The 21,464-nt window shown below is 51.5% G+C and overlaps 2 protein-coding genes across 6 annotated transcripts in view; one reads left to right on the top strand and one right to left on the bottom strand.

Annotated features, from left to right (window-relative positions):
* The window catches only part of WDR25 (WD repeat domain 25), a 140,640-nt gene extending 119,242 nt beyond the window's left edge, over positions 1-21,398 (bottom strand). For 2 of the 5 annotated variants that reach the window (XM_057543274.1, XM_007178857.3), the window contains exons 1-2: positions 21,077-21,398; positions 16,854-17,700 (exon numbers count right to left, since the gene is read on the bottom strand). In XM_057543274.1, coding sequence (XP_057399257.1) covers positions 16,854-17,660 — 807 coding nt within the window. In that variant the 5' untranslated portion in view covers positions 17,661-17,700; positions 21,077-21,398. Of the gene's footprint in view, positions 1-16,853; positions 17,701-20,607; positions 20,773-21,076 lie in introns of those variants that run through there. The other 3 variants (XM_057543277.1, XM_057543275.1, XM_057543278.1) reach the window with 3 other exon arrangements.
* The window catches only part of WARS1 (tryptophanyl-tRNA synthetase 1), a 35,408-nt gene continuing 34,637 nt past the window's right edge, over positions 20,694-21,464 (top strand). The window contains exon 1 of the mRNA XM_007178856.2: positions 20,694-20,851. The gene's annotated coding sequence lies outside the window, so the exon portion shown is untranslated. The remainder of the gene's footprint in view (positions 20,852-21,464) is intronic.

The raw sequence follows: 21,464 nt of genomic DNA, 5'->3' as shown, positions 1-21,464 counted from the left end.
CACCCGCCAGAGCAGTTATGATGCACTAGAAGTATACGTCCACCTGTTTCTTTCTCCCGAAGAGGCCAGGAGTCTATCAAGGAAGGGCGAGATGCTCTATTCATCTCTGCATCCCACTCCCATCCCCAGCACCCAAGTGTTGGAACAGATACTCAATGAATGAAAGCCTAGGAGTCAAGAATATGGGCAATTCTTTTAAAAGAGAAAATACCAGTATACAACCTTCCATCTTCTGTTAAAGGGTCAGAAAGGTCCTATTTGTAAGAAGTGAAGGAAGCAAGCCCTTTTAAGAGACAGATTTTTGTTACAGAATGAAGGGTCCATTTCCACAGACAACACGAGTCCCGCACAAGTATCCTCTTCTGACCGGAGAGCTGAAAAGCTTTTCAAAGGTTTTGGTTTCCTTGACAACAGCATTGCTGGAGACAAGCAGGGAAATAATTAAAAAGTATGTTCTCTTTGCTTCGAACTCCTTAAGTGTTTATAGGCAATAACGAGCAGGCCAGGCTCAGCATGCACGGCGTCAGTACGGACGAGCCGAGGACACGCAGGGGCACCCCGTCCTGCCACCCCCTCCAGCGGGGCCCCCTCTGAACCCGGGGGCCTGGGTGAGGACCTGCCCAGGACCACCTTCATCAAGGGAATCACAGCCCACACAGGTCTGATTCGCAACAACTGCGCTTGCCAAGTGCCAGGTCTCGGGCCGCGTTTAATCCTCACAACAGTCCGCTGAGCCGGGTACGTATTCTTAGCGCCATTTGGCAGGAGAGAAACTGAGGTGCAGAAAAGTGAGGAGCAGCCCAGGCCACTCGGCCCAGGGGCCCCGGGGAGAGCGCACGAGCTCCTCAGGCTGACTCTACACAACTGCCCCCAGCCCCCGCTCTGACCCTCAGATCTCATCGCAGGGCAGCCAAGGCCCTGGAATAAAATGCCTGTGCCCAAGCCCCGCCGTCCTGCCAGCCCACGTCCCCACGCGGGACGGCTTGCTGTGGCTACGCCCAGGCAGCAAGCCTGGGCATCCCTGCGCCCCGGCCCCGGGGCCGCGAGGACACGCACAGCCATGCCAGCCCGCCCTATGGCGGCGCTCAGCCCTGAACTTGATTTACGTGCCTCCTTCTCCATTCGGGGTGGCTTTTCGTGGTGTGTTTTGTTTTAACAGCTTTACTGTATTCGTGTCTTTTATAGTAAGCCTCCTCAAATCTTTTCTCGATTTATGATTTATAAACAAATAATAAATAAACAAACATACAAGCTGCAAGCGTCGGCCCAAGCCCATTACCTGAGAGTGTACAGGCAAACATTTCAACAGATGGGGATCACTGCTTTGATTTAGTGTCCAGCTATGATCTTCGAAGCCCTTTCCAAAGCCCAGCCACCTCTGCAGGGGTGCTTCCTGCACGGATTGGAGGTGGGGGACGGCGTCAAGGCGTGTGGACAAGACCAGCCCCAAGAGCCTCCGTGCCCCTGAGGTCCAAGGAGGCCCACAAAAGTGCGGCAGACCGAGTAGGTGTTGTCCATTCATTCCCAAATGTTTTTTCAGCACCTACTATGTGCTCAGCTCACCTCCCAGAAAGGGAGATACAACAAGGGAAGAAAATAAACTCCCTGCCATCATGGAATCGCTATTAGAGTTCTTCTCGTTTCACAGATGAACTAGTTAAGACTCACGAAGATTAAGGGCCTTGCCGACACACACATGACTACTTTCTGGAGTTCCCAAGCAGGAAGGAGACAGGGAACAACCCTGAAGTGCAAAAGCAGGAAGAGGGGAGATCAAATACCAGCTCTGTGCTTAGGAGCTACACATCCTTCAGTGCCCCTCTCTGCTCCTCGGTTTCCTCATCTGTAAAATGGACATAAGGACGCTGCTAACGATGGTGCCGGCTTACATTAGGGAGCGCCTGCTGTACGCTCGCCAAGGAGTTTTCCATGAGCTTTCTTGTTTAACCGTCAGATGACTGAGGTGGATGCTATGATTACTCCTGCTTTACTGATGGAGAAGCTGAGGTCCCAAGAGTTATGTAACTTACCCAAAGCTGCACAGTTAGAAAGCGCGGGGGCCAGGGTTGAGCACACACCCTCACCCACCACGGTGAGACTCGAGCTCGGCTGACTGCCCTGTGCCGCAGCTGGGGGTAAATGAGATGCAAAAGCCCAGTGTGGAGGCTGACCCAACACAGCAAGGAGCAGCTGGCCTCATGCCACTGACTGTCCAGGCCTAGAGCCCACAAGAACCCCCGCCTGGCTCCCCTCGGTGGGCCCCAGCACTGCCTTCACCCGCCCTCCCTGGCCCCCCTACAGCGTGGCAGTCAGCACAGCGCAGCGCCATCCCTGTCACCCAGCCAGCTGCCCACCGCCTCATCCTCTAAGACCCGGCTCAACCTTCCCCTTCCATGAAGCCTGGCTGGTCCTCTGCCCCTGTCCCCAACAGAGCCACCCCACTCCCCTTGTCTTCCCATCCCCAACACAGGTGGCCCCTGGAGGGCCTGTCACACTGTCAGTCTGTTTGGATGCCTGTCCCCCATTAGCTTTCTTGCCAGCAAGGGTGTCCGATCCCCTCTGAGCCTGTCCAGAGCCAGCATTTAATCAATGGCTGGACCAATGGATGCTCTATCAAAGGAAGCGCTTGGGGAAGCAGGTCTCCTGATACAGACTCGGAGGGGCAACTCATGCACTCTGGCACCTGGTGCCCCTCTGGGGCCCTCGCCGCTCACACCACAGACAGAGCCTAAAACAAGGCCCGAGCAACTCACTGGCCGTACAACAGCGAGTCCGGAAGGCCTGGCTCACACGTCCCACGTCTACACCCCAATGACCAGCGGCCGACGTCATGCTGCTGAGCCGGAAAATAGGCACGCGCATCCCAAGCAGCCCAGGTGCCTGGAGAGGCTGCTGGCGTCAATGGGCGCCCGCCAGATTATTCGTTCAAAAAATCAAGGCAACTGGAGGCAAACCGGACTGCAAGCCTCCTGTGCTTAGGAACGCGGCTTAGCAGGCAATTACAGAATAAAACCTGGCTTGAAGTTCTCGATAATACCTTCCATTTGTAAGGGTTTAGAGTTTACAAAGTGGTTTCACACATCTAACCTCATCTGATCCTTACAGCCCTGTGAGGTAATTATTTCACAGATGAGAACACGGAAGCCCAGACAAATCAGGGGAGGACTCGCTACCTCATTCTGAACACGTGCGGGCCAGGGCTGCCGCGTGTCAAGACCAAGCTTGGGGCTGGCCGTGGGCAGCAGAGCCACTGTTCCAGAAGGGGCCTTGGAGCCTCGACACACACCTGCACCCACCTCCCTGCCCACTGGCAACGTGGGCTCCAGCCTGCCCTGAACCCTTCCATCCTCAGCCCTTTTCAGAGGAATCCATTCCCCAAGGTGACCAGTTCTGAGTGCTGGAAGGTTCTCCCTCACCTGTGCTGACTCTGTCCCCTGCAATTTCCACCTTTAGTCCTGCTCCTGCCCTAGGAGCAAATCAGAGTACGTCTCGTTCCTCTTCCCCACCAAGGCCCTGCCAGCACCTGGGGACAGCCACATGCTCCCCACCTGTCCCCTCCACCTGGGCAAGAGCATCATGACGAGACTCCCAGGAGCCAGGACATTTCAGAACACACTTGAACGAGAGCAAAAGAACATGAAAAGAAACCAGGATGAAAACAAACAACTTTTCTAACCAAAGGTTACAATGAAAATGAGTTTTAATTTGTGTTTTTGTACCTTTCAAAATAACACTTCAGCTAGTTCAGGAAGAGACCACTTCTGTTTATAAAAGCTCTTGAGTTTTCCCTCCAGTTGCCAGGGCTTGTGTAAACACACTGTGAGCAGGGAGAGAGAAATTGCTACTTGTGAAACTTTTAATGCTAGCATGTATGTGAATTAGAATCCTAAACTCAGCAGGTTAAAAATGTTCTGAAAGCAATTTTGGTGTTAGTCTAAATAATTATAGATCACATTCACTTAGATAAGAGCCTTTGCCCCCTTGGGGCTCCAAGGGAAAATTCTAGGCATGATAGTTAAGCAAAATAGTTGGTTATTACGCAGGATTTGTGGTGGCAGTGCAAATTGGTATAATCCTTTTGGAAAGCAATCTGACAGGAGATGTATCTGGACCCATGAAAATGTGCAACCCTTTGACACAGCAGTCCACTTCTGGGAATCAATCTGAAAGAAATAATCCAACAGAAAAGGTTTCATGCATGAAGATAACCACTTCAGCATTATCTATAATAGCAAAAATTAGCAACCACCTAAGTGTCCAAGGACAGCTAAGTAAATTACAGTTAATCAACTCGATAGAGCATCATGGAACCAGTGGAAATTGACGGCCCTCCAAAGACGCAGAGGCAGCCGGTAGCGCTGCGGCAGTAGAGGCTGGGAGAGAATGTTAAGTGGGAAAAGCAGGCTGCGAAACTGTGCGCGCACCCTGTGAGAAACACAAGCCCATATGGACCAGAAATTGATGGGAGGGTGTTAAAAGGATAATCATAATTTTAGTGTATGTTGGAATTGGGAGATCTTCCCCCATCATTCTGTAATGCTGTTAAATCATCTTCGTAAAGGGCAAAATGGCGGGCAGGGAGGAGACGCGGGGGACCGAGGGAGGCTTGGACCCTGTAGCATCGTGTTTCGGTCACACAGTTTGGAAATCCAGCCAAACAGGAGGCGGCAGTGGCAGAGCTGGGGCTGACCTGCACACACGCACCGAAGCGGGGATGTGACGCCGTTGTGAACAATACATACATGCCCCAAAATGGAATTACAGATGAGGATAAAACCGCAGTTCTCAAACCCTTTGGTCCCTCTGACACTCTCTGAAGTTAGGCAGGACTCCAGAGAGCTGCTGTTTGTGTGAGTTTTAATCCCTCCACATTTATTTTAGCATATTAAAAATTAAAACCGAGGACATTTTAAAATATTTACTAATTTATGTAAAAGTAACAATAATAAACTCATTCCACGTTAACATAAATAACATATTTCTTATGAAAAATAACTGTTTTCCAAGGCAAAAAAAAAAAAGAGTGAGAAAGCACTGTTTACATTTTTGCCATCTCTTTAATGGCTGGCTTAATACAAGACAGCTGTGTTCTCATAGCTGCTTCTGTATTTAATCAATGGCAACAGCACACATCCCGTAGCCTCTGGAAAACTCCACGTACACTCATGAGAGAATGAGAGTGAAAAGGCAAGGAACTTCTAGGTGTTATTATGAAAATAATTTTCACCCCATAGACCCCATGAGAGGGTCTCGAGAACCCCTAGGGGTTTGCAGACACACTGAAAACCACTGCAATAAATTACAGCATTAAAAACTGCTGCTGTAGGGCTTCCCTGGTGGCGCAGTGGTTGAGAGTCCGCCTGCCAATGCAGGGGACACGGGTTCGAGCCCTGGTCTGGGAAGATCCCACATGCCGCGGAGCAACTGGGCCCGTGAGCCACAATTGCTGAGCCTGCGCGTCTGGAGCCTGTGCTCCGCAACAAGAGAGGCCGCGATAGTGAGAGGCCCGCGCACCGCGATGAAGAGTGGCCCCCGCTTGCCGCAACTTGAGAAAGCCCTCGCACAGAAACGAAGACCCAACACACCCAAAAATAAATAAAGAAATAAATTAAAAAAAAAAAAAAAAAGTAACTGTGAATGATCTTTAAAAAAAAACAAAAAAAACAAAAAAAACTGCTGCTGTAATGGGGAGGGGGCGATTTAAAATTATATGTATAGTTGGAACTCAACAAAGTGGAATTTTTTTGAAGAGTGGATGGAAATATACTAAAAAGTCTGCAGTCATTGCCTCTGGGTGGAAAGATGCTGGGCAATTTCTTTCTTTATGCCTTGCTGTTTTTTCCATAGTGTATGTGTATTTCTTTTATGGTCAAAAACAACATTTCTTTTTGGAGGAATGGCTTGGGTAGCCGTGGTGTATCCGTGCCCGATGGAAGCAGCCGATGGGAAGAAGGTCGTTTTAAATCATTAGTAGCCAGCATCCGTGTGGGGAGCACCACCAAGCGTGGCCGCTCCCGGTACACCCATCGATCGCTGGCACCCGGAGCACATCCATCACGGCACGCACGGCCTGTCCAGACCCACGGAAAGCCGGCAAGAGATGACGAGAATTGAAACTGGCTCCAGCTAATCACTTCTAGATGAAGGTCAAATATAGGTGACTATTTATCAGCACGTGGGATGGGGGAGGACATGCTCTAAAGCCAGGGGACAATTACAAAGGGGAAGGTCCACAGACTTGACCACAAAAAATGTTAGGTTTTCTCTGCAAAAAGTAAAATAAGTAAAACAGATAGCTAGTGGGAAGCAGCCGCATAGCACAGGGAGATCAACTCGGTGCTTTGTGACCACCTAGAGGAGTGGGATGGGGAGGGTGGGAGGGAGGGAGATGCAAGAGGGAAGAGATATGGGAACATATGTATATGTACAACTGATTCACTTTGTTACAAAGCAGAAACTAACACACCATTGTAAAGCAATTATACTTCAATAAAGATATTTTAAAAAAAAAAAGTAAAATAAAATAATGAAATACCAAACTCCAAGTCAAACACCACATGGCAGGGGGTGGGGAGGGGCGATTATTTTGACAGGTCAATAGCCTCAGTATGTAAATTGCTCTGGTAAGAGAAACACCAAGACTACAGGAGATTAATGGGCAAGAACCACCACCACAAACACTCCTTCAGCCTTAACGAGGTGCCAGGCTCGGTCCTAAAAGAGCCGCACATAAATGAACTCATTTGGTTCTCAAACAAGATACCATTAGATTAACAAACGTTTAAAAAAGTAATAATTCGGGGCTTCCCTGGTGGTGCAGTGGTTGAGAATCTGCCTGCCGATGCAGGGGACATGGGTTCGAGCCCTGGTCTGGGAAGATCCCACATGCAGCGGAGCAACTAGGCCCGTGAGCCACAATTACTGAGCCTGCGCATCTGGAGCCTGTGCTCCGCAACAAGAGAGGCCACGATAGTGAGAGGCCCGTGCACCGCGATGAAGAGTGGCCCCCGCTTGCCGCAACTAGAGAAAGCCCTCGCGCAGAAACGAAGACCCAACACAGCCATAAATAAATAAATAAATAAATAAATAAATAAATAAAGTAATAATTCCAGCGCTGTCGAGGATGAGGAGACACGCTCACAGCCGTAAATGACGCTGTGAGCCATAAACAGAATTGGGAGACTGGGAATGACATATATACGCTACCACGTGTGAAACAGAGAGCTAGTGGGAACCTGCTGTATAGCGCAGGGAGCCCAGCTCGGTGCTCTGTGGGGACCTAGATGGGTGGGATTGGGGGGGGGAGATCCAAGAGGGAGGGGATATATGTATACATATAGCTGATTCATTTCACTGTACAGCAGAAACTAACACAATATTGTAAAGCAACTATACCCCAATTAAAAGAAAAAAAAGAAAGAATGAAGTAGATCTGGGCACTGAGAGGGAAAGATGTGCACCACACGTGAGTGAAAAAACCAGCTGGACGACAGCACTGGAGAGTGAAGTTTGCATACTAAACAAAGACCCCAGCCCTCTTTCCCACTCAGATGCCAGAATGCAGGCAGCAGGGCTGAGCACACCCCAGGGAGTGGAAGGTTCCTCTCTGGGAAACTAACTAGGCTAAGAGAAAATAATCAGAGATGTTCACATTTGGGGGTCCAGCTTACCTCCTCACTCTGTAACAACGTCACTGTGGACAAGCCACACACACACACACACACACACACAGACACACGCACACACACACAGAGCCTATGGTCACATCAGCTTTTTCGCGTCTCCCTCCTCAATCAGAATGAGCAGCAGAAAATCTCTAACGTGAAACACAGACACCAAAACAAAAAGACAAAAGGAGCTGAAAAGAGACAGAAACATTTCAGAAAACATGCAAAAACTTTCAAAGAACTCAGAGAGCTAAGAAAAGACCTTGTAAATATGCAATAAAAATAATACACTATAAATATCTTTTAAAAGGAACATTCAGAAAATAAGAAACAGCTCTTGGAATGTAAAAATATGATAGAACTGAATACTTTTCTGAATATATGTTATACTTCAGTAGAAAAGTTTAAGCATAGGACATCAGAAATAACAAAATCCCAGGAAAAAAGGATTGAAAGATAAAGGAGGAAATTCCCCAGAAAAATAAAACAGAAAGGCAAAGCAACAGAAAACTAGATGAGAAAAATTAGAAGCTCAATCCAGGGACACGCAGATCATCTAACTAATCAGTCCCAGAGTCAACGCCCTTGACCGGCAATAGACGGGGGGTGTTGCCCATCTCCCTGTGGCCCCCGTTCCCTGGGAGGGGCCGAGGTCCCCACACCTCACTCCTCGTGAGGAAAGACAGCCCTGGACCGGCTCCAAGACCCCTGGCAAAGCAGAGCTACAGCCGCCCCGGTGCTAGGTTTCCAAAGCCCTCCTGCCCCTCCTCCGTTTCATTCTGGATCACAGTATCTTGTGAGGGGGGCTGAAGCATGCTCTCTTTTTTCTTGTCGAGTAAAGAAACTTCAGGAAGCTTGCCAAAGGGAAGCTATGTGAAGGCAGGCTTCCAGGGATGCTGGGCTGACACCGCGGCCTCACTCAAGTGCTCTGGCCCCTGCATCCTGCTCCACCCCCCCAGTTCGTGGGGTCTTTGCCAGAGCCGTGTCCATCTGGGAGAGACGCCAGACTACAAACAGCAGAAGCCGGGAGAAAAGGCTAAGAAGTTGGAGAGATTTACCCCCTCCTTCTTTTAAGGGATAAAAATACTCGCAGTTGGGAGAGGAAATGACCACCGTGAAATTTTTTAATGCTGGTTACAAAAATAAAGTACGTAGGGTATGATTAAAATCAGTTGATGCACATGGGAAAAAAGAATGGAAGGAAACGCTCCTTGCAAAATGTTCATAGTCCGTATGTTTGAGTGGAGGGTCTATGGTTACATCTTTAATTTTCTGCCTTTTTTTTTAAAAAAAGGACAAAGCCATCACTGGGCACTAGAGAGGGGCCTTTAAGAGTCTTCTGTGTCCAAGTTTTAAAAGCAGCAAGAAGTAATTTACTAGACTGTCTCAACTCCTAAGTGTGCCAATTTTGCAATCTGCATTTTTCAATTACATTAAAAGCATTTTCCCAAATTGCTCTATTCTTCCCTTAATGACACAGGATGAGACTGGATGAGGCCGGTTCCTGGAGAACAGAGTCTGCACCTTCACACTGCACTGTTTTCTCCCCATCAGCATCTGGCACTGGGGACACTGAACTGTTTAAGTTAAACCGAATGAAGTTTTCAAAAGACAGAAAGAAAACACAGCTTGGGTTCTGCCACACTTTCCTCTCTTATCCCTCTTTCAACCAAGGGTTTTTCCTGTAAGTCACAAGCTTACAAGGCCCTTCTGGCAAGCAAGGGAGAAGTGGGAAATGTCTCATTTGTTGGCCTCAGAAACGTCGCAGCTTTCATATGGGGGAGAGGAGTGTCAAAACTTCACTTCCCACCAGGAGAAGGTTCCAACCCAGGATCTCACAGCTCCTCCCGGAGGCTTGACAGCCCTGCTGTCGACCAGCCTAAAGCCCTCACTCCCCGGTCTGTTACCATTCAGATGATCGTGAACTTTCCCTGGAAGGAAAACCCTCAGAGGATGGGAACGGAGAGGAGCAAACATAGGGTGCAGAGAGGGAAGCAGCGGAACACTTCCTACACCTGACCTCCCTGCGTGCCCTCGGGCAAGTGTCTTCCCCTCTCTGGGCTTCTGTCAAATGCAGATGGAACCAGATGATCTCTGCGTGCACACACATGCGCGCACACGCACACGCACGCGCGCCCACACACCACCCATTCTCTCCTCGCCTTCACCTAATTACCCTCGATGCACTGTTAATCATTCACTCCCCAAATACCAAACGCCCACCACCACAACCCAACCCTCCTCCCCAGCTGTGCGGCTCTCATTTCCAATAGATTTGCCTCGTGCTTGGAATAAATTGCCAATCATCTGCATAATGCTCCACGACTCCTCACTCTACACATCACATCATTTCTCAATCTCATTTTGTAAAATCCATCAAGAATAATTCTTTCAAAACTGAAATAAACCCTCACTCTGGCACTTGAATCCATAAATTCCTTGTCTTTGAATCTGAGACATATTACTTTCTACAAAGCACATCTAAGATACCCTAACATAATCTGATACGCTAACATTGATAAATCAACGGGATCCTGTAATACATAAAAATGCAAATCCAAACCACCACGGAAATCACCTCATCTCCTGATGCCCCTTACAAGAGCCACAAGGCTTTGAAGCTGGGCAGTGCTTGGGCACCACCCAGGTGAGGGGATATGCTTTTCCATCCTTTATTCTCAGAGGCAGAGGAGTAGAATGGGTCTTCTAGCTTTTGTTGCTCAGGCTCTGGAGCCTGACAGCCAGTTGCCTCTACCGTTTACCAGCTGTGTCACCGTGGACAAATCCCTTAACCCTCTGTGCCTCGATTTCCTCATCTGTAAAATGGGAATAATAACAGCACTTGCCTTGTACGCCTGTTATGAAGATGAGATGGGGTGTTTTAGGGGTGTGCCTAGCAGGTGGTGGGCGCTCCGGGATGGTTGGCTCTCCCCATCCTCTCATCTGTATCACAGGCAGAAGTCACAGTCTCCAGGACAACGTACATAAGAAGGGGACCCGAGGCCCACCTGGCGGCACACCTGCCCTACAGGGCACTGACTCTCCTGGGTCTCTTCAGGTGTGAAATCACTGCCCCCAGCACTGCCAGAGGCCCAGACACAAAAACACTCTGAAAACTGGCAAACGTTGCCGGGGCCATTCTCTTCCATCACACTTGAACACGATCAGTTTGGAGACATGGACCCAGCCCTCCCATATAAACTTCCAAGCGCACAGTGCATGAAAACGGAGCGGGTAAATGGCTTGGTACAGACAATCTCAAAAACTTTCTAAATTTGAAAAGTATCCATCTCAGGAACAGCAACATTGAAACTCTTGAAAAATATATAGCTATAGACATATTATGAAAAGATTCACAAGAACAAGAGTTACATGAAGTCGGAGGATTCTGGGTGACTTGTCTTTCATCCAGTTGTTTTTAATTAATAGATCCAGATGCAGGGGAGTCGGGAACCTGTTTCTTCAGCCCCTCCCACTGCTAGGCACTGGGCTGCATCTTCTCATTTCTTTTCCACAGCAACAACCCTAACAGGTAGCCATTATCCCCATTTTACTAGTAAGAAAAATGTGGGATCAGAGAGGCTAGGTGATTTTCCCAAAGTCACACAGCTACCAAGCAGCAGATATGAAATGGCAACCCAGGAGTCTCATATAACAATGGCACTGACGGAGGTTGGCCAATCTAATCAGGTTCTACTCACCACACACAAAGGCTTTAGCTAAAGCTTGGGTTCAAATCAAAGCGCTCCTTAACTGCATTAAAGCAGCAAAAAGACCTTTATGTACAGCCATGTTCACTGCAGTACTGACTATTTGAAAAACAAAAGCAGGAAACAATAGGACACAACATGGAAATGACCAAGCAAAGTTTGGAATCTGAGAGAGTGAGAAAAATATGTTTGGGGAAAGTTTTTAATGAGGTAGAAAAATGCCCCTTACAAACAGTACAAAAGATGGGGGTGGGGAAGCGCACAATCAAAACCGCACACGCTCTGCAGCGCTAGACCGATTCTGTAAACGTAAACGTAGACGGATGCGCTGGTCCTGACCAGGGGAGGTCCCTGTGTTAATGAGCTGCTGGCTCGGAGTGAGGATTGTCAGTGATTTCTGTTTTCTCCTTCATTCTTCGAGTTTTCTGCATCTTCAAAGTCGGTCCCTGGCAGCAAGAAACATGCCGTATGCCTCTGGGAGCCTTCTCGGTGCCTGGCAGAGGGCTCTGCACATGGGGCTGACAATCAGGGCTGCCCGTGTCTGGCCAAAGCAGGATACGTTTCATTTGTGCTTTTTCCTTCAAAAAGGGCCTCAAAGTCTGAATTCTACCTTTACGTGGAATGGGTATTCAAGCATGTTGAGCCAAGTGAAGACACGGGGAAATGAAAAGAGTGTACAGGAGGGTATTCGTGCTGGGATTACAACTACGGGAACAGATGCACGGTACCGACAGGGCCAGCGAGGGACGGGCAGGAAAGAAAACAGAGCATCGATGCGGAATTATGAGTCATTGTTTTGTTTTACTTAATTTCTCTAGCTGTAAATTTTTCAAAACTGATATAACCATAAATTACTGCTCACAGAACATTTAGAACATATTAAAATAAGTATCTTTCTGCTGTAATGTGCCCAATTGAAATTTATGAATTCCAAAGCTGCATTTTAAGGAAATGAAGGAACTGGCACTTCACGTTCTTTAGATTAATCAGCTGGATTGTGTTGTTGTTCTCCTGATCAGAAAAGAAATCGTATTTCAGTAAATGTTACCTTGAATCAAGGATTCTTCCACGTTCTAGAAGCTTGGGTGAGCAGCTTATACTGTCTTACTGTGCCCCCTAGTGGCAAAGAGCATTTATGCACTTCAAAGACAATCCTTTCCCAAAGGCTGGAAGTAAAATCCAAAATAATTTTTTAATCTTTATTGATCACTTAACATGTACAAAACGTTGTGCCAGGTGCTATGGGGAATATAAAAGTGGATTTGGTACAGTTCCCATGCTCAAGAGGTTTAAAATCTATAAGCAGACGCGGTTCCATGGCAATGCAGGTACAAAGAGATACCACCCCGTGGTTAAGGAAGGGTGAAAACTCCCAGGGACAGCGAGAGAGGGAGCACGCAGTAAGTGCCTACTATGTGCCAAGAGCCACACCAGGTAATTCATAACTAGTATCATTTATTTTTCATGAAAACCCAGCAAGCTATGCATTACTACCTCCACTTTACATAACACAGGTTGAGGCTCAGAGAAGTGAAGTAACTTGCCTGATATCACACAGCCAGTCAGCAGCAGAGGGAGGATTCAAATTGAAGTCCTGTGACCCCAGCCCCCAAGCTCTCCCCTCCTTCCTGACCAAGGTGGGGGCAAGAAGGCACTCTGGTAGACTTTAACCGAAAGACAAGGGGAAGGTACCCTCCAAAGGGAGCACAGAATGGCCTGGGGGGGGGGCGTGCCCTGTCGCACCCACCTCTTCTAGCTCATTCCCTACTCACCCAGCATCTGCTCTCCACCCAGGACTGGGCTGCAGCAAGCCAGGACTCCTGCCTGCACCCACGGTCCTGTCCCCACCCCAGACGAAGCATCCACACAATGCCTCCCAAGCACCCCTCCAGCTCCTACCAGACCACAAGGACACCCACGCGGCCCACCTTCCGACACCAGGGAGGGAAAAGCACATCATCCTGCCCAGGGCTGCCAGCTGCCCACCGGTACACACACAACCTTGAGGGCCCAGCACTTCCAAGGCCCCAGCTGGGACTTCCCTCCCTGGCTTCCAGCCCCCGGCCCCCAGCTGCTCTCCATCCATCTTCCCATCCTGGCTCCTCCAGCCCTGCCTCAAGGTCTTCACACTGAAAAGTTGCTTAACATCGATTTGCCAAATAACTCTGTCACTGAAAACTGTCAAACATCATAAAGCAGAGAGGACCCTGGCCAGACTATTTGCATCTATGGCTTGTAAACGCCCTGATTTTCGAGACGCCCACAGTAAGATGATGGTCAGGAGATGCTGACTCCAGCAGCCATGACGGCGGCCACACTCTGCCCCTGGGGCCACCCCCAATGCCACTCTGCAGCCCCACCATGAGAGACGGACAGCGCGGGGGGCAGGGCTCCCTGGAGGGTGCCAGGCCAAGCAAGGAGCCAGTGCCCGCGTCATTGCCTGCAGCACACACCACCGTCCTCGGGACAGATGGGCGACGCAGCCGTGCCAGGCCCCGCCCAGGGCAGCCCCAGGGCCAGGGGAGGCCTCAGGGAATTGCCCCAAGCAGGGTTGCTTTCCTGTAACAGAGAGTCCCTCTGAACGAGCAGCCGTCCCAAGGTGGACCAACTGCGCCCTCTTCTGGTCATGAGCTGTCACAGCGGGTTGGCTGCCCCCAGGTGCCCTCCGCGCGGCCTCCCCGCCTCCCCAGCTCACAGCCCGCGTGCTCATCTCTACGCGAACACCCGCTACACGGCCGAACAAACACAACGCCCGGAGTCGGCGGCGTCACTCAGACGCTCTCTGTTCCAAAACTCTCATGGGATGCCCCTGCTCAGGAAATCTAAACTTCCTGGGCAAAAGTGACCGGAGCAGGGCCCGCAGAGCACCTCACTGAGGCCGGGTGCAGACCGGTCCCCACAGGGCTCCAGGCCCGCCGTTCCCCACCAGGAGACACAGCCCCGAGGGCGGGTGGGCAGCGCACACATCCCTCCACCCAGCTCTGCCCACAGCGACCCAGCCTGTCCTCTGAGGCCCCCGGCAAGCTTGCCTCCTCCTCAACAAAGATCGCATGTTAACGCATATATGTGGAGCCTAGAAAAATGATACAGATGAACGGGGTTGCAGGGCAGAAATGGAGACACAGGCGCAGAGAACAAACGTATGGACACCAAGGGGGTAAAGCCGCGGAGAGCAGGGCGGGGAGGGGAATGAATGGGGAGATTGGGATGGACACGTATACACTGGTGTGTATAAAATGGATGACTAATAAGAACCTGCTGTATAAAAAAATAAATAAAATAAAATTCAAAAATTAAAAAAAAAATAGGAAGAAAAAAGGAAAAACTTTAAATACCTGCATGTTCATGCACACACACACACATACCACGCCACATACTATACACACATACACACACATCACACACTACACACACACACACAGAAAAAAAAAGCCTGGGCTGCTGTGTCTGGCAGACTGGCCCCACCCCCAGGGGTCCTAGGAAGGGGCTGCCCACGCCCTTCAGGTGGCCCACCTGCAACCATGCCACTCTCCACAGAACTCCACCCCACCACGGGCCCGGCGTCAGACTGGGGGCTTTAGACATAGCACCTGGACGTGTGTCCCACCTGAGAAGCCCGGGCCGTAGGTCTCACAAGCTTGTCTCATCGAGAGGAAAGAGGCGCAGAGAGGTCAAGTGCCTTGCCCAAGATCACGCAGCTGTTGGGGATGGAGCCAGCCCTTGAGCCCAGATCCTTCTAACCCCAGGGGCCAGCCAGACACTGCCCACCAGGAACCCCCCAGACAGGCTCCTGACCTAAGGGACAGGTGCAGGCTCTTGGGAGGGACGGCCGAGAAGCCCCAGGCCTGGGGGATGGGTCCAGGCACGAGACAACGCACACCAGGGACGCCAGGAGCCTCCTGAGCTGACCACAGGGCCCCTGAACTCGCAGAAAAAGCAACAAAGATGTGCACGTAAACCCTGGGGCTCCAGGCTGCAGACAGGACACGACACTGTCCCCACAGAACTCCGTCAGCCTCGCAGACAAGAACACAGACACGTCATTCCAGGACTCAAACGTGCCACCTAAAATGACACTCATCGACAGAGGTCGTGTCCAAGACTTCACTGTACTTGGGCTTCCTTTCTTAGCTTCCAAAAATGCCTCCTGGGAAAAAAAGCTCAAAATGAAACGTGCAAATACAGTGTCCTGGGCAGGCAGGATCCAGAACCGTGAGGAAAACAGGCGGGGAAGCCGACAGCTATTGAGCACCTGTGGGGCTCCTGCCTCTGCGCCAGGGGCTTTGCGAGCGTTTTCGTCGCACAGTCCCATGACCCAGGTACAACCAGGCCCTTCACAGATGAGACCCCAGACTCGGAGGGGGCGGCTTGGGCAGGTGACCAGCCACAGCAAAGCTGCATCCGAAGCCACGTCCCTGCAACCCCAAAGCTACTTTCTTTCCAGGAAGCTTTTGTTTGGCTCACGTGTAGTTGGCACCAACTATGTACTGGGCTTTGCTAGGGGCCGAGGAGAGTGAGGAGGGGGACAGAGGACAGTCTGGGGCGGGGGAGGCCTGGAGGGCAGGTTCCAGGCAGGTGTGACACACCTGTCACACTACCTACCTGTCCGCACGGGCACTGCTTACTACGAGTGTGCCTTACCTCAGGAGCTTTTACAATAAATAAATAACAACCAAAACAGTTGCTGCGTAAACCGGAAGTCCCCAGCAGGGCATCCAAAGCCCTCCCCGCTCTGACCCTGCCTTCTTCCCCATCATGGGCGCCTCATAGCCGCCCATGCTTAGAGCCAAGAACGCCCTTCCGCCCCAGCCCACCCCCTTCACCAAGTGAAACTTCCCTCCTGGAAGCCTTCACCAAGCCCTCTCCAGCTGAGCTGCTGCCCTCCCCCGGGTGCCCGCAGCCCCCATGGAACCCCCTGGGGCCCCATCCTCACGGCCCCGACGCAGGCTTGTGAGCGCCTCTCCGCTAGTCCGTGGCCCCTAGCCCGCTGTGCCGGCCTGGAAGCCAGGGTCAGCTCAGCGACCTTCACACCCCCGGCATCCAGCACAGCACCTGGTACAGAGCTAACGTCGTTCAGCACCCAGTGGGGGTCACAGTGGATGTCCCCAAGGTCCTGGGGCCTGGCCTGGGCCTTTCTTCCCCCTCTGCTCCCTCTCACTCAGCGACTTCACCCTCCGGGGGGCGTGAGTGTGTCTGGGCGACCTCGGCACCCCCAGGAGGGGGCAGGACTAGCCTCCTCTGGTGGCCTGGGCAAGGCCGCCTCGGGAGAGGGGGGCGGCGATGGGACAGAATGCACCAGCCGTCCAGGTGGGCCACTGAAAACCCTCTCCCAAAGGCAACAACGAGAACTCCAGAAATGCCCAAAAAGAAGCGCTCAGCCTGTAACCAGGCCCGACCTCACCGTTTTGAAGAACAAAACAGCCCAGCAGTTTATTCCTAAGAGCAGCTGAAAAGAGCAATTCCACTCAGGTCTTACCTTGAAGGTTTTATCCATAGACGTTGAGAGAAGCACATGGCTCCTGGAAGAGACTGGACACCACTGAACGTTGTTGACGGGGCCCCGGTGGCCTCTCATACGGAAGAGTACCTTCCTGGGGATCTCGGTTTCCTGGTACTGACTGTCCAAGTACGGCTGAATAAACTCGGACACTTCGGGCGCCACACAGAGAGGGGCTGGGGCGCGCCGGGCACAGGGACCCGGGGGCTCCATGTCTTTACTCTTGCCCGTTTCCGTGCTTAACGCCTGCCACCGTCTTAGTCTTTTCGGGGTATAGGGCACAACACCGTGCGCACACCGCTGCCTCGGAAGAGAGCTGCCGTTCTCACCTGGGGCTTCAGATCCAGTTCGGGCACAGAAAGATGGCTCAGGGGAGCCAGAAGTTCCCCAGGAGAGTTTCACCTGCTTCAGGCAGGCAGCTGCCAGGGGCACGTGGCCAGCTGGAGCATGGCTGGTCCACAGGGAAGGACGAACAGGCTGGCTGGTGGGGAAGGTGACCTCAGGCTCTGTCCTGGGCCACTGCAGCCTCTGGTTGGGGCAAGATCCTGAGTCACTGCTCCAGAGCCGAGCCAGAGGGAGACGACAGCCGGCTGCGTCTTCACAAGAGCCATGTTTCGCGGGCAGTGCTCCCCCGTCCTTCGCATCCAGGACTTCCGAGGCAAAATCCCGCCCAGGAGGTCTCACGGCATCGGAAGCGTCTTTCATCTGGCCGGCAGGATTAAAACTGCCCGCAGGCTCAGTCTCAGCCTCTGAGTCCGAGTCATCATAAGCCACCAGCGAAGCCATTGAAGACACAGTTTCTCCTTGTCCGTCAAGGGCAAACTACCTAAGGCCAAACAAAGTGTCAGAAGATGTGCATGGCAGAATGTTTCCTACCTCGTGCCAAAAGCAAACACGCCACAGAACAAATCCAAGACTGAAAAACCCATAAGAATAAACACATTAAAAATGAGGCCTTGGGACTTCCCTGGGGGTCTAGTGGTTAAGACTCCGTGCTTCCACTGCAGGGGGTGCGGGTTCGATCCCTGGTCGGGGATCCCCCCACATGCTATGCGGCCAAAAAAAAGAAAAATTTTAACAACAACAAAATAGTAAGACCTATACAAAGAAAACTAAAAATGTAAAGACATAAAAGAGGACCTGACTAAATGGGAGACAGGATGCCTGGACAGAAAGACTCATGGTTTTAAAGAAGCCTTTTGGAAGGGCGATTTGGGCAGGATCTATTGTAAATTTAAACACTTTTACTGCCACGACACACTTTAGAACTCTGTCCTACACAAACACTAGCACGTGTTTGCAAAGATAGGTGTACAGAGAGCCTGCAGCACTGTTTATGAGCAGCAAACAAGAAGAGCGTACACTCATCAACGCGAATGAGGTTAGTTCTGAAAATACTGAAATGCAAAGATGACCAGGACCCACCACGTACTAAAAGCACGCTGCCCTCACCTTTGTCCTCCCCCTATGCTCCAGTCCTTCCTTTTATTCTCTCTGCCTAGAATGCTCTTCCCCAGATATCCCATCTCAACTACAAGCCAGTCGGAGAGATAGACCGGCAACACAAGGCGGAGAGATGCCTGAGGCATGGGGTGGATCCGCCAGTTTCACTCCAAACACACAGCCTCACACAACAGTCCATTTCCCCTTTCTAAAAAACTCTTCCTGGAATTCTGAACCATCATACACAATCAGTTGTAGCCAACTAGTTTCTACAAAGAAGTACCTCCTCCCGGAATTCAATTCTGTGCAGTTAACGTGAAGCAGGTAATCAAGAGGAAAACAACGATGCCGCACACATCCAGGACAGCAGAGGGCGTGGTGAAGCAGCACTGAGAGCTCAGGCAACGGGCAACTTCCGGGAAAGCCTGCGTCCCCTACCTTAATAAACCATCCTGAGCTCCTCTTCCCACACGTGAGGTCAGGTGAGACTTGAAGGTTCCCTGGGGGTCCTCGGTTATGCCATTCCAGACAGCCTGTCTATCACCCACGTCTTCCCCTGGGCAGTGGGTTTCATGTCCCCTGGAATCAACCATCCCACCCCTTCCATGCCTTTCCCATAAAGGGTACCAAACAAGTTATGTCATCATTCAAAAAATGTCTGTTGCCTGCCTCCTCCAAAAATCCCACCCCCACCTGTAGCCCAATCCAGGCAGGTAACACCTTCCACACACAGAGCCATTATCTAAATAAAACTTCCACAACAAGCCAGCCCATCTCAAACGGAACTAATATAATATAATGGACTAATTATAAACTAAGGGAAGGGCGCACTGCGAAGGATTTGGCATTTCTTTTCTCTCACTACTTAGTCTGGTCCTGCATTCCGATCAGACACCGCATCCGTCTCAATTCCTATGCACAGGACCGCCCACCACAGCATTCCGTCCTGCCAAAGGGAACCCACCAGGTTCCCATCACAAAGGCTCCTGTCTGCAGCCACTGGGATGGATTCCTACCCACCCAGTTGTCCACAGTTGTCGAATCACAGGAGAGGCCAATGACCAGAACTAAAGATGAGGTCTACAGCAAAAGATCAGAGAGTAGTGGGGTTGGGGCCCATGAGCCCCACTTCCTACAAGGCAAGGCAGCAAGGACTGAATGAATGCAGGCAGGTGGACGATAGGGCTCCCGATCTGCTTCATGTACATTTCATTCAGTCATTCAACAAACACTGACGGAGCATGGGCTACTAGCCAAGCCCCACACGAGGCGCCAGGAACACCAGGGCAAATGAGACAGTCGACGATGCCCTGCGCTCGCCATGCTCACATGCCAGTGGGGAGAGACAGACCAGAACCGAGTGAAACAGAGCATGTCCGGAGGTGAGAAATCCTAAGGAGAAAAGTAAAATAGAAAAGAAAAGGAGGCGTGGTAGTGGGCCTGGGATGCAGTTTCACGTTGCGAGGCCGAGGCAGGCCTAAGGCAGAAGGTGATGTTCTGCAGGTGAGGGAGCAGAGGTGATAAAAAACACTGAAGGCCGGACCAACAAAACTGATCAAATGGGGTGAGAGAGAAGGAGGCAAGGATGACTCAAGGAAAACAGGCGAAAACGGAGAAGATTGTGAGCCACTGGGAACAACATAAACTTCAGGGGGAAAGTGTTTGCTGCCTTTTATGTTTCTAAGGAAAGGGGGAAAAAAGGAAACTTTTTCATGGAAAGAGGGAGCGATTAAACCAAGAAGAAGAACAGCCAGAAGAAAAAGTCAGGTCTTTGGAGAAATAAGGCTACAAAAGGGGAGAGTGGCATTGGCAGTCATCAGCATGTCTGCTCCACCAGGGCAGGACTTTTTGTGTTTTGCTCACTGTTTAATCGCCAGCATCTAGAAATATTTGTGAAATGCAACCGGAGTGGGGGGGGGGGGGCACAGAGAAAGTAAAAGGAATAGGATATTCTCATTCAACAAATATTTCCTGATTACCTACTCTGTGCCAAGCCTTATGTTAGGTCTTAAGGACAGAGATTAAGCACAAAACACGGATCCTGCGCCGGAGGCCACAGACTGAAGAAGGCAACAAACAAGATACGACCAGAGATGGGTTTTGAAGAATGCAAAGGAGTTAGCCGGGCTGTCGAGAGTGAGAGGTGAGGTTCGTCCAGAGCACTGCGCGTTCGGAAGTAACCGGAGACACAGGACAGGCGAGCGGCAGTGAAGTGCCCGCGCGGAGAGGCGTGGAGCGCTCGGGCCACTGCCAGAGCCCAGTCCCCTCCCGCCCCCGGCCCTCCGCTCACCACACGCGCCGGAAGCTCTCGGTCCTCCCGGAGGCTGTCCCGCCTGCACCCCGCAACCCAGTCGCGTTCCGCCGGCGCCGGGGCCGCCAGCCAATCAGCGGCGGCCTCCGTTCGACCCCGCGGCGCGAACAGCCAATGATGGCGCAGCCGGGCCGGAAGTTGTTCCGGCCGGAAGGCGTTTCCACGGACGCCCAGGAGGCCACCCGTGGCTGAGCCGGCAGCGCTGACGGGCCCGGCTGGGCGGGTAAGTGAAGGGATGAAAGAGGGAGGGAGGCCGCGGCGGCGCCAGATGACCTGGCCCTCCCGGAGCCGCCTGCACGCCAAGGCCCGGAGTATCCTCCTCAGAGTCCGGCTCGCTGCTCGCCGGGTTCTGGCACCACGGGGTGCGCGGAGGCTGCCACGGCGCCCCTCGCCCCCTTCCTCCCAGCGCCGCCGACCCGGCCTGTCACCCACTGCCACCGGCACCGACCTTTCATCGTCTCCCTCCTCTTCTCGTTCGCCAAGGGGAGAGGCCCTCACTTTTAACGAGTGTCTGCCATGTGACAGGGGCTTTGCCGGTAGTATCGCACTTAGTTCCCTCCACGATAAAGTTACGAGGCTTCTTTATGCCCATTTCACAAATGAGGAAACGCAGGATGAAGCGGAGAGGGAATGTGACTTGCGCAAGGTCTTGTAACAAGAAAACGCCCAAACTGGGATTGAAATCCGGGTCTGACCCCAGAACTCATGATCTCTCCACTGCCCTGCGCCGTCTCCGTGAACAGCAGCGGCAAGGAATTTACCATCCGCCTTCCCCCCCAACCCCCCCTTCCCCGCCCCAAGACTATACACAAACACAGTTATTCATACTGATGCTG

Source organism: Balaenoptera acutorostrata, chromosome 3 (assembly GCF_949987535.1).
Source record: "Balaenoptera acutorostrata chromosome 3, mBalAcu1.1, whole genome shotgun sequence".
NCBI lineage: Eukaryota > Metazoa > Chordata > Mammalia > Artiodactyla > Balaenopteridae > Balaenoptera > Balaenoptera acutorostrata.
This window is presented reverse-complemented; position numbering and strand designations above follow the sequence as displayed.